At 40.4% G+C, this 18221-nt stretch overlaps 1 protein-coding gene across 2 annotated transcripts in view; it reads right to left on the bottom strand.

Moving 5' to 3' along the window:
• Positions 1-658: 658 nt before the first annotated feature.
• The window catches only part of CACNA2D3 (calcium voltage-gated channel auxiliary subunit alpha2delta 3), a 753656-nt gene continuing 736093 nt past the window's right edge, over positions 659-18221 (bottom strand). For both annotated transcript variants that reach the window (XM_017852939.1, XM_017852941.1), the window contains 3 exons: positions 1638-1750; positions 1336-1418; positions 659-1072 (listed from right to left, as the gene is read on the bottom strand). In XM_017852939.1, coding sequence (XP_017708428.1) covers positions 980-1072; positions 1336-1418; positions 1638-1750 — 289 coding nt within the window. In that variant the 3' untranslated portion in view covers positions 659-979. The remainder of the gene's footprint in view (positions 1073-1335; positions 1419-1637; positions 1751-18221) is intronic.

The following is an 18221-nucleotide window of genomic DNA, read 5'->3' as shown; positions in this document are numbered from 1 at the left end:
TTAAAAAGAATTTAAGTAGGATTCTCTGGATAACTTTTAGATGTCTGTCCTATAAAGTAAGGCATTCTCTACTCTGCCTAGGCATGGAAATTATTCCATTTTATTTAGTAATCATGATCCAGTGAAATCTGTTTTCTTTGGGTCAAGAGCCAGTGTTTAGAAATGCTTACATGTCTGGGTAGTTTCATCTCTTATACTACTTGAGATCTAATTTCATATCTTGTTTATGGGGAAAGCCAGAAGCCAAATTTATAATCATTGTACTTTTCCTCCTTCAAGTCTCCTCAGACCAAATTCCTAGGATTTATGACTTCTTTATTTCTATTCCCAAATAATTCACCACTTGAATATGATGAAAGCTTGTGTTCGCATCCAAATTATGATTTTCATTGAAGTTTAGTTCAACAAAATTCAGGGTTCTATGTAATAAACTCTTCCCATGTAGATGATATTTTGATTTACTTCTATAAATATTTTTATAACTGAGAGTGAAGCATCTAAACAATTGTTAAATATGTGCCTAGAATCTGCTTTAGAACGAAGGCTCTGCCAACAGCCATCATTTCCTGGTTTCTAGAATGGGGACCTTTTTCCCCATGCATTGTTTTCAGTTGGTATTCTTAGCAATAAAGTGATGATCAAATCCAAACATGGAGACTATGATTTTCATATACTTTATTTAAAAAGTACACAGTTTTAAATTGGTTTCAATAGGTTTCAAGCAGAAGGGACACTGCCTATCACTTGCGGTCCCATTTCTGATGAAGGGTGATTATCATGTGGCAAACTCACATTTGCATGACTGGCAAAGTAAAAAGATAACTTTTGTCAACATATCTTAAGAGTTTATATCACGCACAGTTTAAAATCATGATGAGATGCTGATGGTTGGACTATATTCATGTCTCGTATGTTGCACCATATTTTGGTTCACAGTTTATCCATGATTTAGCATGCCAAGAGAACATCTCAGTCAGTGTCACCTTGAGAAGAGCATCAAAAGCAGAGGGAGCAGAAGAAGGACTGTCTGGGCCCGGAGACTCGGCGCACCCCCACACTCCCTTGCATTCTCCTACAGGGAAAGGCAGGGGTTGGTTAGACGCAAATGGACTCCAGGACACCTTCAACTTTCCAACCATGTGGATTCCCCAGACCTCTCTCCCCTCTCTAATGTAAGAACAAAGTCTTCTGGGACCTAGATGATGTGCGGACTCAGTTTACTGAAAAGGATTATTTTCTCATGAGTACACTTTTCAGCTGTAGTTCTTTGACCAGTGTGAGACTCTCATGGTGATTCTGATGGGAAAAGGAAACAGGAACAGTTCTCAGACTTACCTCAGGATGGAAGCCATGACAAGATTCTGGGCGTCTTCTGATCTTCTGGGCCTTTAGACGTTCACACTTAAGGGATTCATTATGTTGACTGTAGTCAAGGCATGTTTCCAAGGATTGCTTTTTTCTACTCTGCATTTCAGAGGTCAAAACTTGGTAATGACAACTCTCTTAACTACTCTCTCTCTCCAACAGTGGAAAGGATGTAATTTTCCTTCTCTAATATTTCTCCCCCAGGTTTCCTTACTATTGATCCCCCTTACTGGTTTCTGTGGTAGTGACTGGACCTGCACACAAAAGGATATACCTGATTTCAATGGGCGCCATGGTGATGGGGGCCACAGATTCACAGAGGCAGCTGCTGTCCACCACCACCATGAACAGGTTGCTGCTTGGGATTTGCTGGATGACAAAGGATCTGTTGGAACAAGAGGTAGTGAGACAGTCATCTACTATCTGTCAATTAAAGAGTCAAGAGGAAGACTTCTCTCCTGGGTGGTAGCAACTACCATATTTTGTAAAGCAAATTTTGGAGACTGTTTTACTACTAATGTTACCTTTTTCCATGAGGCTCTTCACTTATAAATACCTAGCTTCACTAGGAAAACAATAGCTATAATGACATGCGGCTCATACAACTCACCTTGGAAAGATTGAAATGCTGTATGTACAAAACACAAGAGTCAGAGTTGGCTGAATCACCTGTTTCCAAAGTTTAAGAGGTGAGACTTTCAAAGACTGATTTCCTTCTCCCAGAGCCTACACATTACCCCAAGTTACATTTGATGTTCCTCTAAGTGGCATTTTCTCTCCTCTTTCCCTCAAGGATAGAGTGAAACTATGTCATACCAATGGCAAAAGAGGTAGTGAACTTCTTAGAGCCTTCCTTATACTGCTTTGCACAATGTCTGCCCAGTATACAGGAACAGTGTTTTGAATGAGATTAATGCTGGTCATTTATGAGGTCCCACACTTCCCAGAGCACAAGTTCTGTAAGAACCAAGGCTGTATAGCTGCTCTGACCTTCTGATCCATCAGTATAGTTAGTCCAATTTAAGCAAGCTTGGCAGTGCCTCCTTCTCACACTGCCCAACGTGGTGAAGTGACAAAGACACTATAAAATAATCCTTTAACACAAAACACTACTGACTCTTTGGAGGAACAAATGAGGGATCAAAATCTCATATTCTTCCAGAACCAACAGATTAGCTAAATAATTTTAACTCCAGGCTTAGAACCCCTATCACATAACTTTTCATAATATTTCATTAAATTCAGTTTAATAGATTTTAACTTAACAAATGGACATTAACAAAATTGTCAGTCTCTCCAAAGGTTTTATCTTCATTTGCCTTTCTCGCAATAAATGTGTTCCATTCTTTTGAGTATATCACCATGGTGAACTAAAATCATGCAATGAAGAAAAGTTCTTCTGCTTTACGGGACATTATAAAGAAGGGAAAGGAACTCCCCCCTTTTTAACCTGTTGTCACCTCCTATGTTGAATGATCCATAAATGCCTCTGAGACTGCAACACAATTGACTTCTTTTCTATAAATGCCCAATGCCCATCTAATATCCCACAGTTATGTTCATTTTCTTCATCTGTAGTAGGGAACAGGGCTTGCCACGGTGCAAAGATGTTTCCTCAATGCCTTAACCACTATCTACACTGGGACACCTACTCTCTGCCCTTCCCACTCTTGTCTAGAACTATATCTGGCTTCAGAAAAATATTCGATCTTGATGACTGTTTTGCTAATTAATTCCATCTATATCCATATCTATCTATATCTATATCTGCTTTATCTTCCCTCTTTAACACTAGACTCTCGCCTATGCAAGAATGTTACTCCAGCAATTGGCCTCTTCTGAATGGATTTTACCCATCAACATAAATATATTCTACCTGAGATACCTCTCTTCAGAGAGCTCACAATTTCTACCCTGGAGGTGGCAGGTTAATAGAGTCTCAAAGAAAACCACAAAACCAAGATCACAAAACACTCAGAAGAACAAATGGCTGACTAGAAGATTAAGCCAAGTGTGTCTGCCAGATGAACAATAAGGGAGAAGAGATGAAAATATGACGTAAAAGATCCAAAGGGAGAAAATATTTTTTGCACTGAAAAAACAAATCCAATTCTTTTCAATGAATGGCCCCACTGAAACATGAGTAAAACACTTCCTATCCTCAAAGATACAGACCAATTCTAAAAGCTTCCCTAGAAACAAATTACTTAGAATGAGAATAAAACCAGTTTCTCAGTGGGAGTACTGAAGATGAAGAAACAGAGTAATATATTTAAAGTTTTGAGGAAAAAAGAGAGTCAAAGGTATGTCATGTCCAGAGAAAAATAGATTCTAAATTTCCGTAGACATTTATAGAAAATTATATTTTCAAATTAGGAATAATCATTGAAAAAATATTTAAAAGTATTTAAAACCTGATAAATCTGGATAGCACGAGAAATTAAACACCCCCCTACACACACATGACTGCCAGTATAAACCTAAAATTATTACCAATCACAATAACTGTGAGGTTGTTAGATTCACATATTAAAAGGCAAAGACTCTTAAATTGGGTTTACAAACATGATGCTGTTTGCCACAAACACTCCAAAAACAGAATGACATAGGAGGAGGGAAAAATATATCAAAAATATGCTAACAAAAAAGAAACAGGTTCAGGTTTAGTAGTAATATACAAATATTCAGAGTAAAAAATCATTAAAATGTAATAAATAAAATAGTTCATACCAAAAAGAATTATAATCCACTAGCAAGATAAAACATGATTATTTATTCACATAATGATAATAGTATACAAAGTGAAAGAAATAACGAAAGGGCTTTCTGAAAGCATGACCTATTAAAAATATGGACCCAAAACTCTTCAGATATAAACACAGAATACAAATTATTTTCAAACACAGGGAACTGCAACACATTCCCAAGAACCTATAGTATTGATTACACCCTCTTCTTTTATGGTAGAGTACAATTAGAAATTAATACCAAAAAGATACAAACAGTGAAAATTAAAAGTTAAAAAATACCTTTCATCAATCCTTGAGATTTGATAATAGCCCAGATTCAAATTTGTGCAGTATAATCTTAGACATTTTCATCAGAAAAAATAAAGGTTGCAAAAATTGACTAAGTTTTCAAATCAAGAAGCTGGAAAAATAAGAAAATAAACCTGCACCTGGGCCCTATACATTGTCTTCCTCCTTGTCCACTGGATTGAGTATTAATGTCCCTCTGCAAAGCCTATCTCTCAGGCTTCTTCAAGGATGTGACTGGTGGAAAAGAAGAGACAAGTGACGGCTGCACAAATAGTTCCCCTCATCTACTAGCCCTTCCTGGAGGTTGGCAAACATGCTGTCACGTCTCCCAGCTCAGGAAAAACAAAACTGTCTCTTAACCCTCCCTCCTGCGACCATCCCGTTTCTCTATCTTTCCTTATACCGTAAGTCCTAAAAATAATTATCTATAATCCTTCTCTCTCTCCCCGCAACTCTCTCTCTTCATACCTCTCTCTCCTTCACAAATTGTATTCCAACAAGGTTGTAGTCCTCACCACTCCAACTGAATCAGTTCTTGCCAAGGACACCAATGACCTCAAAACTTTCCTTCTGTATCTTTCTCCTTTCTTGTTTACTGTCTGCCCCTCATAAAAGACTGTAGTTTCCAAAGTAACAAGGCTGCATCTAACTGCCTGAGGTTATTAGTTACCTCTAGCACCTAGAGTTGTGCCTGGGACACAGCAACTTCTCAGTAAATATTTGTTGAATCAATGACAGAACTTGAAATGATAAAGGCAGAAGAATAAAATAAAAATTAAAATGTGAAGATAACCAACAGAATCAAACTCTGGTTTAAAAGCTTACTGACATAAATCAACTTTGGCACTCCTGATCAAGAAATTAAGTCACAAAGTATCATTATAACCTGAAAGATACGCGAGCATTTTAAACATTTTTTGGTGACTATTCTGTATAGCATTGTAAACAATCTGAGAACTCAGAGGAAACACGCCTTTGGGGATAAAGCATAAATTATCTACATTTGGCCAAGCTATAAAAATCATGAGCAGACCAATTGCCATGAACCAAACTGAAATGCTCATTGAGAATCTACCCCCAGGTGAATTCGACCCAATCACCCAAAGAACAGATATTGCTGTGTTCGTAGAAAACCCACATGAACCCAATGACCAACTATTAGAACTAATAAAAGAACTCAGCAAGCTGGCTAGTTACATAATCAGCATATAAAACCACAGCCTGACACTGGCAATAACCAATGAAAAATATTTGTGAAATAAAGAACCATTGATAGTATCAATAATCACTATAAAATGCCCAAGAATAAATCGAGTAAAACATACGCCTTTATGAAGAAAATGATGCAAATTTACTGAGGAACATAAAACACAAGCTAAAATTGGAGGGAAGTACAATGGTGGTGGAAAGGAACACTCATACTTTAAATATGTCACTTCTCTCTTAATTAAGTTTTAATTCAAAGCAATTTCAATAAAATGTCAATAGGTTTTTTTATGGAATTTGAGAACATGATTCTAAGATTCTTTCAGAAGAGTAAATATAGAGAATAGTCTGGACAATTATAAAAAATTGAATTCTATAAAAAAGGGAAGGGCAGTTGCTTGCCATACTCAATATCGAAATTCTGAGACAATTCATAGAAGAGAAAACACAGATGAGTAACAAATAGGTAAAAGGGGGTCCAATCTCACTAAAAATTAGAGAAGTATAAGTGAAAGTAATGATTTGATTAGGACACAGGTAAAAATTAAAATCTATGATAATATCAAATAATGGAGAAAGTCTGAAGAAATGAATACTGTTCTATACCACGGGTGGGAAAGTGAACTTTTATAGCTACTATGAGGACAATTTGTTATTATTATAGTGGAAATCTTTTATACCTATTTTCTCTGTAGTTTTACTTCTCATTAAAATAAACTCTTGTTCAGAACCCAAGAAGTCATGTACAAAGATGCTCTTGGTAGCAATGTTCACTGAAATGGAAAAAAAGCAAAACAAACAAACAAACAAACAAACAAAAAAAACCCCAAAACAAACAAACAAACCCCACCTAAATGTCCAACAATGGGGCAATGATTGAATAAGCAAGAATATGTCCACTCGGTGGTCTTCTTGGCACCAGGTGGCAGGGTAAAGAGGATCTCTATTTACTGTCATGAAAGGAGAGACCCAAGATGGTGAGTGGGAAAATAATGTGAAACTATACATAAAGTATGAGTATTTAAGAATATTTAGGACTATTTATTTAAGAACATTTAATTCTGCTACAGAGAAACAAGAAAAATAAATGAGACGGATAAAACTTATAAGATGTATTAGGTATAGATAGCACATAAGTGACCCATGACTCATGTTAGATTAGAGTAAATGGACTCAACAAGTAGAGCGTATGCAAGTTGAACAGAAATAGTAAAGGAAGAACATATGAAGTATCTTCCTATAGAGAAGAAGGAAGGGAAGGACCACGTAAAATTAAATGCACTCAATTCTTAAGGCACAGACCTTGTCATCTCTAGGTTGATAGCTCTCTCCTGGGTCATCCTTAAATTAACTCACTGGCAACATCCATTCTCTGCCTGAGACACACTGATAAATGCTGTGGCTGCTCAGGAGGTTACAGGCAAGCTACACACTTGTCCTTGTACCTCTCCAATAAGGCAAGTGTGTGTTGGCTGCAGGCACCTTCTGCCTGCTGAGGCCCTGTTCCAGACTGAGAATCCTCAAGTGTGGTCCTCCTCGCTACACCATCAGTGGGAGAGAGAGCAGGAGAGGGTGGAGACAAGGGAAGGGAAAGGAAGGGAAGATGGGAGAGAGAAGAGGAGAACAGAGGAACAGTGCATAACACAGGATACAGGGAGGGAGGTCTTCTGCCCTCTTTCCCCTTGCTTCTAGCCATATGCTTTAAATGAATTCAATCAGCCAAGGGATTTGAGCATCTTAATTTTTTGGTAAGCCTTTTTGTTTTGTAACCTCTAGGATTACTTGCCTGGTAAGTACTTGGCATTTATACATAAAGTGAGTACAAAAAAAAGATACATTTCTATAAATTCTTTATATGTCTGTCTGTCTATCTATCTATCTATCTATCTATCTATCTATCTATCTATCTACCTACCTACCTACCTAATGCATGGATGTATAAATAAAGGTCAGGAAGGTTACATACCACACCAGCAACAGTGGTTACCTCTGAAGAAAGGACCATGACAGGGAGTAACTGTCAAGGGAGGCTTGAACTCCATTTGTAACCCTGAAGTTCTCTACAAGGAGAATGTATTAATGTCTTCTTAAAACAATTATAAAGTGAACTGTGAGGGTCAAGCCCATTTTACAAAAGAGAAAACTGAAACTCAACGAGGATAAGTAAACTTTTACCACAGCTATATGAATAAGACAAAATTATGCCCATTTTACAGATGGGGAAACAAAAAATTAAGTACCTAGAGTAACTGGGGCAGAGCAGAGGTTCAAGCACAATGCTGCAGCCCTCCAGAGCCCAGGCTAGTGCGGTTCTTCTGCCATAGGCAGCAGACTTGTCTGTCTTGTGCTGGAATGATTAGAGCTCAAACTCCTTGAGGACAGACCCAGAGTGATCCCTCAATGCAGATGCTTGCTTAATGACAGCAAATGCAAGATATTATTGTTTTTAAAGCCCCACAGCCAACTTTGCTTCTTTCTTTCCCAAATCCTAGGAGTTGAAAAGCCCTGCAAGCAGCTACACTGAGAGGAGAAAAGCCACCCCCTACAAAAGATTTGCCAGCGGAAAGATTAACTACTTTTCCATATTTTAAAGACTTACTGTCTGCTTATTAACATGGTGCTTCGGAGGGGCCTGGGCAATGTTAGCTGTACATTTATGTGTACAATGTGTATTTATGGCCAAGGGTGCAGGGTTGAACTTCATAAAACACACCTCCATCCAGCTGGGCCCAGCAGCCAGGCTGACATCATAGTCAGAGGGGCTGTGGCCTGGTGGGTTTGCCTGGGGGCCAAAAAAGGCGAGGAGGGAAATGCCTCAGCAGAGAATCACAGCGGTTGTTTCTAAGCAGGGATAGGTCAAAATGCGTGAAATAAATTAGGTCCTCAAGGGAAAGGGAGTTGGGAGAGGGAAGCAATTTTGATGTATCCATTGCCAGAACTGAAATAATCCAGTCCTCCCTTTCCCATTCACTACAGACCGAGAAAGAACTGGAGGGAAAAAGATGATGCGATTTCAAGACAGCCTACCCCGACAAGACAGAGTATTTGCCGCACACTATCTTCCTAGAGGGGCTTTCCTGACCAAATGATGAAAGTGATCACCATGCCTCCCTCGTACTCCCTCCGAACAAGCAGGCAGGATGGGGAGGAACGCAGGGATAAGATCCCCCGAGGACCACAGGATTGCACATGTGGAGAGCTTGTTTGGCTTGCCTTTCATTAAATGGGTACAAAACTGTGGCTTGAAAAATATTTGGTCAGGATAGAATCTTAAAACGTTTTGACCCTAGACTGATGTATTTCACCCTTTATAGATTTTTACCCTTTATATAGATTCTCCAGATTTTATCCAAAGATAAAATGAAAGTCAATGAGTCGGTCCCAGGGAGCTAATGAATTTGGCACTGCCCTGTTCATAGTGTCCTGTTCCCCAGCTGAATGCAGCACGTGACTGTGGCTCTCCATCAGGATCCTGTTCTCCTTGGAGGTGGAAAGTGGCCCTATCCCCCACCTGCCCTGTCCCAGCAAGCACCAGGTTTCTCTACATGGGCCCGGGCCCGTAAGTTGAAAGCAAACATTTGGTGACTGTTTAAATTCAAAGGAAAACTTAATTATTTTGTAAGTGTTCTAGCATAACTTGATAGCCATATTATGAGACAGTAGGAGGGAGGTGGACAGGAAGAGAAATACACAAATAATTTCTCCTTATGATTATTGATGCAATGATGTTAAATGAAATGCAGTAACTAAACTTCAGCGGGACATTGAAAAAGCAATATAGCATGCTGCGGTGAGGATTGGCCTAGAAATGCAAATGAACAAGATTATTGAGTGGTCCCAGCTTAATAAAAATAGAAACACGAAACAGTTCTTTTTTTTCTCTTTCTTCTCTCTTTCCTTTCCTTCCTTTCCTTCCCTTCCCTTCTTTCCCTTCCTTCCCCTCCCTTCCCTTCCTTCTCCCTCTCCCTCTCCCTCTCTCTCCCCCTCTCCCTCCCTCTTCCTCTCTCTCTCTTTCTCTCTTCTTTCTTTCAACATGGTCTTGCTCTGTCGTCTAGGCTGGAGTGTAGTGGTGTGATCATAGCTAACTGCAGCCTTGAATTCCTGGGCTCAAGCAATCCTTCCCACTCAGTCTCCTGAGGAGCTGGGACCACAGGAACATAACCCATGCCTAAGGGTAAAAGTACCTGGTGGAGGGAAATACCTCTTTCCATGAATACTGACATTCTTGTTGGATAGGCCCTGATCAGTGTTCACATGGTAGACAAAAGGCAGGCCCATGTTCTAACCCAAATAAGCTTGGAGTGGGAGTAGGGGGTTGGGGGAGGATTTCCAACTCTAAATTAGTGCCAACCAACTCTAGAACTTGTGGCACATGGTGTCACCTTGTCCTCCCCTAAATCTGGGACTACAAAAATTCCCCACTTGACATCCAGTTCACATTCCGGAAAATCTATTAATGTAAGACACCCTATACAGCATTGGAAAACAGCCAGTGCTGTGGGATCTGTTCAATAGGTGCCTAAAAGACACTGGACACAAATCCCATCCCTGAAAAAAATTCTTAAAAGAACAGAAGAAAGCACCCATTTGTGAATCAAATTTAGCATCATGCTTAGGATAAAACACTCAGAGCAGGCTAATTAGAGTCAGAAGAAGGCAAGGAGGCTCACTTTCCTCTCTTATTTATTCTTGTTCTAAAAGTGCCCGCCTATGCAATTAAATCAGAGAAAAGACAGATGATTCTCTGTTGGAACAAAGGAAGTGCTCTCCGGTCCCTAAAGCTTGCCCCTGTCCCCATTCCCATAATCATTTCTCCCGTTTCCCTATATATCTTAATGGTGTCACCCTCTATGCAGTCATACAGCCAGAGATCTCCAATGAACTCTCAACATGTTCCTCCCTGAACATTGCCATGCCCTGGTTTGATTATGTCCTTAATGTCTCTCAAATCCATCCTTCCATCTCCATCCTGCGGGGCCAGCTTTACGGGTGCAACCAGTGTAGTTGCAGAGGGGCCTACTAACAGAAGGGCTGGTCACTTGGAGTTGAGTGTTCTGCAGGCATGGCTGTCTTAAAATTCTTAATTTTATCTCTGAATTTGTGTTATATAAGTAAAGTCCAGAGGCCAATGGGGCATGCATAGGATTAGAGAGAGGAGGGCTGTGAGGAGGGGGTGGTTGAGGCTTTGCTCATATACAGTTACACTCTCCTCCATCTCCCCAGGGTGTTCCCAGCTACCTATTCCCCTCCTGCACTCAGCCCAGCAACTAGAGCCCTGCCCCCCACCTCACCTGCACCTGGCTGGGCCTGGGCCAGGCATACAGAGGGTCAAGGCTTCGGAGTGACTGGCAGTGCCACAGCATGTTCAGTGGGTGACTTAGCAGGGGCAAACCTCCTGCCCACCCTGATCCAGGTACCCAAGTATTTGGTATCTGATGCAAAGATTGAAATCCCTTGGGGACTGGCTGTCCCGCATGAGTAAGGACAGCGAGCCCCTGGCAAGGGGAGATTCAGTCCCCTCCTCCAGCCAGGACATGGCACCTCCGTCCTGTGGCTAGTGGGAGGGAGAAGCCCTGCGGCCGCTGAGCCGCACACCCTGTCAGGTAACTGGGCAGGACTCCTTAAGCACTTGGCCAATGAGCAGCCCTGTGTCTGAAGGAGCACAATATTAAAATGGCAAATTAAAAAATATCATGAGCAGTCAAGACAGACCAGAGAAAGAAGAAAAAGTTTTAACCTTTCATACCTTTAAGAACACATTTTTCTTGCTTTCTAAACAAGCAGCCCACACTTTTATTTGCACTTGGCCTGGCCAATTATGAAGCCAACCCTGCTAATCCGCAAAATGTTAGGTTCATCTTCCATCCGGTCTCCCTGCCATGACCCATTCTTGAGGTGGTCCTTCCCAAGTGCAAGGCTGACACCCTATCCCTCTTTTCTCACCTTTCTACAGCCCCTGTCATCTACCCGATGGTCTGCATTGAGTGAAGCAAACAGGCCCTTTATGTTCTACCTGGCTCTCTCTCCAGCCTGATGTGTTCAAGTATCCCAGCCCCAAAGCCACCTTCCTGTCCAACATCCAGGCTGCTGACCTACCCACGAGCCCCTGAGTGCACCATGCTGCTTCTCTCACAGTGCTGAGACCCAGACGGAGCTCTAATTCTTACCTTGGTTGCTCGCTGGAATCACCTGAAGAACATTTTGTTTTCTTTCATTTTGCATTTTCTTCCTACTGATGGCCACACCTAAAATAAATTATATTGGAATCCCTGCAAAGACCAAGGCATGCATATATATATATATATATATATATGTATTTTTTTTTCTTCTTTAAGCTCCTGGAGTGATTCCAACGTCCTTCAAGGCTGAGACTGACTGGTCTAGAATTGTGCTTCTCAAGCTGAGAATGCTTATAGATGACCTGAGAATCTTGCTGAAATACCAGTTTCTGTTCAGTGGGTCTAGGGTAGGGCCCATGATTCTGCCTTTCTCACCTTCTACTAGGCAATGCTGATGCTGCTGGTTCAGGGACCAGCAAAGCCTCTGATTGTTGAAGCCACCTCCTCCCATACCTCTGGAGAACCCCAATTCAGTTCTAAAAGTCTTATTAAATGTCACTTTCTCCATGAAGCCTTCCTTCTCAAAGGGAAGTATGTCCTCCTCCATTCTCCCATGACATGGTGTAGGTACCTGTATCACCCACATAAAATCCACAGCCTTCTATATGCATGTGGAATTAAATGCTCACAGTGATTTTGCCATCCTTGTACTGCTACATTGGAAATGACTAGGACAGACACCAGCACTCTAGGCTACATAAAGGATAGTCTCAAAACTGTAAGCTTTGGAGTGTGTAGAAAATTCTCTTTTGGTAACTCAGGAAAACAAATGGAAGAGTTACCTTCTAGGGCAGTTAAAAGTGAGATCAACAAGAGGCTTCTGTAAATGTCAGATGGGAGGCAGAGGTCACACACATTAAGAAGCCATAAATGAAACAAATAAGAAAACAAATGGTTTCCCAATAGGAACTCAAATCAAAAGTCAGAAGGAAAGATGCCTCCAATTCTACAGGTTGGTGGCAGTAGGAATTGATTTAATCATCAATACAGTATATTGAGTAGGCCAGCTAGTATCTTCCTTCCCTCCATCTTTCTCTAGGTAACCAGGCAGACAGCTATTAATATTTTGTTTTTTAATTTGGGTAATTTTGTTTCCTACTAGACTTCTGAGAACAAAGCAGAGATCTCCTTTATTTTTGCTTTCTACATGTCATTGAATAACAATGGAAAATGAGTAAAAGATATAGCCAGGTGTGGTGGCTCATGCTTGTAATCCCAGCACTTTGAGAGGCCAAGGAAGGAGGGTCGCTTAACCCCAGGAGTTTGAGACCAGCCTGGGAAACCCATAGTGAGGCTCTGTGTTAAAAAAAAAAAAAGACAGGTATGATGATGTGTGCCTATAGTCCCAGCTACTCAGAAGGCTACGGCAGGAGGATCACTTGAGCCTAGGAGTTTGAGGCTGCACTGAGCTATGATCATGCCACTGCACTCCAGCCTGGGCAACAGAGCAAGACACTGTCTCAAAAAACAAACAAACAAAAAATGAAAGATAAAAATATAATTCAAAGTAGCACAAGCTCTTTGGCAAACGAGTTTCACAGAATATAGTACGAGGTTTAAGCAGCCCAGAATTTTTGTTTATTCTCACCACTCTTCAAGGTCCACAACCACTTTCAGAAAACAAAGAGCCTTGTCTGACCTTCTATAGAAGTTTCTCTTTGATATCCAATCTCCCTTCTTTTGGTAAAAATATCTTCCTCCTGGGAAGGACTGCACCCTTCCCTCAGGCAGCCCAGGTGCTTCTGAGGAGCCAGCCCTGTCCAGGCATGCTGTCTAGACCTAAGCGGATTGGTACAATTCCTTCTCCTGGAGAAAGCAATGGATTCAGAGTTGGGTACTGAACCTAAGTTATTTCAATCAGTCTGAAATGCAGAGTTCTTATCTGTACTCCAAACACATGAAAACAAAGACATTTTCAGCCTCAGGAGCCACTGGCAGCTTTCCTGTGCTCATGAATGGAAGTGCCGGCTGGGAAATGCATACAGAAAACCTGGATCTTGGTCTTAACCTTTGGGAAACTTAAGTAAGCCCTACCTGAAGCTTACATCTCAACTTTTCCCTGTATTGTTTAAGCTTGTCTGAGTTGAGCCTCTGTCATTTGTAAACAAAAGGATATTAAGTGGTAAGCTCTTAAATTCCGTATCATCACCACTACATCGCCTAATCACCCTGCAGTTGGAAAATCTAGGCTTTAGGGAGCTGCCCTAGAAGCCATAAGCATGGCTCACACCAGGTTTACCCTGGATGGCCTGCCAAGAACCAAGCTGGTATAGGCCTCTTCTGCTCCATTTCACGAGTGTGGGAAATGTGCTGTGTTTTCATAGTTAAGTGCTAAGATTAAATTGGACCAGCATATTCTCTTTGTTATACTTATTTATTCAAAAATGTATACAATAGATACATTATGGCATTCCATTTGTGACTTGCTGATGGGGAAGGCACACAAAAAGCCAGAAAGATGCTTTGCCTGAAGGGTGGTGTCCCATGGTGGTATTTATTCTATTGTAGACAGAACGCATCAGTAAGAGCCATGATAATGACTTCCACTCATCCTCAGCCCACCGAGGATTTATTGAGATTTATGGTGCCTATCCACATCTTGAAAACAACCTGGGCAGGAGGTTCTTTGGCATTGTCAGCCCAAGACAGATGGCAAGGAATGGTATTTTGTGTTTGAAATATGGGGAGAAAGCCCCATGGAATGAAAGGAGAGGGGCCCAGTTTTCTTTTCTTATCCCAGAGGAAGGGAATCTCAAAAGAGCTAACAACAAAGGATATTTTTAAAACTTGGTTATCATTTTAGCTTTTCAAAATTTTTTTTTTTCTTTGTACTAGGGTCTTCAGTAAATCTTCTTAATTATGACATGAACCATTTTTCTTCTAATCCGCTTAAGAAGAGTAAGGAGTTTGTTAACTATTTTCACTGAAACAATGTCTTTTCTTATAAATAATGACAATAATAGCTAACATTTATGGAGTGTTTACTTAATGCCAAATGCTTTTCTAAGCAGTTCCCCTTTAATCTTCACACCAACTCAAAGAAATATCATTTTCTCCATTTTATAGATGAAGACATTCAAGCATTGAGAAGTTAAACAACTTTACCAAATCCTAAAAAAATATCAAATCTCAAAGTATTGAAACTCTACAAAGCTAGGCCTGCTTGCTGCTAACCTTTGTTTCATCCCTTACACTCTANCCATTTTTCTTCTAATCCGCTTAAGAAGAGTAAGGAGTTTGTTAACTATTTTCACTGAAACAATGTCTTTTCTTATAAATAATGACAATAATAGCTAACATTTATGGAGTGTTTACTTAATGCCAAATGCTTTTCTAAGCAGTTCCCCTTTAATCTTCACACCAACTCAAAGAAATATCATTTTCTCCATTTTATAGATGAAGACATTCAAGCATTGAGAAGTTAAACAACTTTACCAAATCCTAAAAAAATATCAAATCTCAAAGTATTGAAACTCTACAAAGCTAGGCCTGCTTGCTGCTAACCTTTGTTTCATCCCTTACACTCTATATAACTAATCACCACCATCATCACGATCCTCATCACCTAAAAAAACATCAAATCTCAAAGTATCGAAAACTCTACAAAGCTAGGCCTGCTTGATGCTAACCTTTGTTTCATCCCTTACACTCTACATAACTAATCACCACCATCATCACGATCCTCATCACCATCACCATCACCACCAACATCATCTACCACTTACTGAGCACTTACCCTATATAGGCACTGTTTGATGGTCTTTACCTAAAATGGACTCATTTCACAACTCTGCAAGGAACTTCAATAATTAGACCTCATTTTGCTTTAAGATAGCACAGGTAATAGGTATGATCTGGATTCCAGCTATCAGACAATAGAGCTTGCCATCTCACCCATCACACGGATATGGACAGGAGGCAAGGAAATACTGGGAAGGAAATGGCAGGTCCCTGGCAAAGGCCCCACCCTCAAGCTTGGAAACTGGCAGCTCTAAATGGGAACAGTTATTCCTGTTTTTGCACCCAAATGTTGCCTTTTGATCCACCATGCCCCCCCTATTCTGTACCCATATAAACCCCAAGCCCCAGGCTCCACAAGCAGATGAGCAGATAAACAGAAGAGCAGCCTGGCAGAGGAGAGAAGAAAAGGAGCATCTGAATGTTGAGAGGATTATGGCTGAGGACAGCTGGAGAGGAGAGTGGGTGTGGGACACCTGAACTCCAGGGGAAGATCATCTTCCCACTCCATCCCCTTTCCAGCTCCCCATCCATCCCACTAAGCGCCACTTCTATCACCAAATAAAATCCCCATATCCACCATCCTTCAAGTCTGTATGTGACCTGATTCTTCCTGGATGCTGGACAAGAATCTGGGTACCAAGAGGGCACTAAGCTGGTTAATACTTAAGCCGTCTGTGGACAGCAGAGCTAAAAGAGCACTATAGCATGCCCACTGGGGCTTTCAGAGTCACAGGCACACAACCTTAGATGCCACCGTGGGGCTGGAGCCTAAAAGCACTCACCCCAGCTCCTGCATCTGCTTGTCAGAATGCTCCCTGTCCCATAAGGGGTTTGAGCAGCAGCTGCAGCCAGAACAGACAAGCCACAACCCTGCTGCACTTCCTGCGAGGGGGGGGTCAGAGAACTCTCCTGTTTCAATACAACAACATCTCATGTGGAAATGTGTTTGGGCAATAGTAATGTAATGATTCTCTGGTAAACAGAGAAAAGAGAATCTGTCCCTACATCGAAGGGATAATTTAACATTACCTAGAACTCTCAGTTCTACTCTTTTATTTTATATCTTTATACTGTCTTTCACAATCTCCATGTGAATTGTAGGGTTCATTTAGCAAAACAGAATAGCCTCAGAATGAATCATCAGGAAGCCTGAATAACAGTGTACACTTTAAAAGTATAAAGAATTCACTGGGAAGTTAAACATCTCCCTTTAAGTGATCTGGCAAAGTCAAATTGTGATCATTGAGAATTACTTTATAAAAGGTTGGATATAAATGTAATGGTTCAGTGTACTATGTTAACGGTAAGAAAACAATGGAACTAAATATGAAGCCAGTTTTGCATATAAAAAAAGAGCAGGGGGAAATATCACATCATTTAAATCCTTCTACTTATCCTGATTTTACAGATGAGGGAACAGTTCAAAGTTATGGAGCTAATAAGATGTGGAGCTGGGACTCAAACCCCAGCCATTTGGCCTCAGAGCCTGAGCATGCAACTTAGTTTTGAGTAATGAGCTGGCATGTGATTTTTGCTTTATTTTTTACACTATTCTCTATTTTTCAATTTTCTGCAATGAGTAGGAATCACATTTTAATAAGAACCAAGAACCATGTATAGTCTCAGTTGCTGACCACCAGGAAAACTAAAACCAGGGTGACACTTTTCCAGGATCATTAATTGAAAGAACAATGAAATCCCTCCTTAGTGGCCCTGCTGTCTTCTTCTACGTACTCATTTTTACCATATATCCTTGGGGTGAGTTCTCCCCAGAACAAATCCTCTTTGAATCTCTCTATAACATCAGCTGTATCACTGCCTGGTCTACGATTGGAGCTTGATAACTTTTGCTGATTAAAATAAAAGCTGAATTCATGCCTTCCTACTTTGACTCTATCTAAGGTTTCTGAATAATATATCTTGTAGCTTTGAATTAATATCCCATGGAAATAACTAAACAAATCATGTAGTCTGCTATACTTTGGGTTCTGACTTCTGAAGTCAATGCTGCCAAAAATTCCCATCCCTATTCAACTGTCCCTTATCACAATATGGCATGATTACTCACTTTGAATAGTGTAAGCACCGTGGCAGAGACCTATAGCCAGGGAAAAGTTTGAAGAGAGACAGATGTATTCCAGAAACAGTGGATGAAAGGCAATGTTTTAGACTTTTAAATTAGTGTTCCTAAGGTGTTTTTTTTTTTTTTTGTGATTTGTCAAAATTTTGGTCATTGAGAATTGCTTTATAAAAGATTGGACATCTTTCATTACATGAACAAAGGATTTTGTTCATTTTGCATGACATGAACAAAGCATTTTGTATTCTAAATATGAAAAAAAATCTTACAAGAAAAATGAGAACTATTCTCTCATTCAGTGTATACTTGATCCACACAGCATGGAATAAAGGGGAAGAAAAAAATGGAGGTGGGAGATAGCCTCCCAGAAAGCCGACTGGTTCAGAAGCTAATGGACTTGAATTGAACTCCCATTGTGAAATTAATAGGCAAATCACCATGAGAAGTGTTTTGTTCCTTCCCTCTTCTTAGTTTTCCTACCTCAAAAGTGATTTCCAAGATCCCTTCCCAATATAACACTAAAATATTTGGCTTTCACATCACTGCTTCCACCTTACAAAAAAAGCCTCACATTTCTCCAGGTTGTTAACAGACTTTAGTTAGTTATTGCCATTATCTTCTTCCACAAGCTCTCTCTATTGCTAACCCTCTTTTTTGGTGGGGTGGGGGGAA

This window comes from Rhinopithecus bieti, unplaced genomic scaffold (genome assembly GCF_001698545.2).
Source record: "Rhinopithecus bieti isolate Rb0 unplaced genomic scaffold, ASM169854v2 scaffold_35730, whole genome shotgun sequence".
In the NCBI taxonomy this organism is placed as follows: Eukaryota; Metazoa; Chordata; class Mammalia; order Primates; family Cercopithecidae; genus Rhinopithecus; species Rhinopithecus bieti.
Note: the sequence above shows the minus strand (reverse complement) of the source record. Positions and strands in the feature narration are given on the sequence as shown.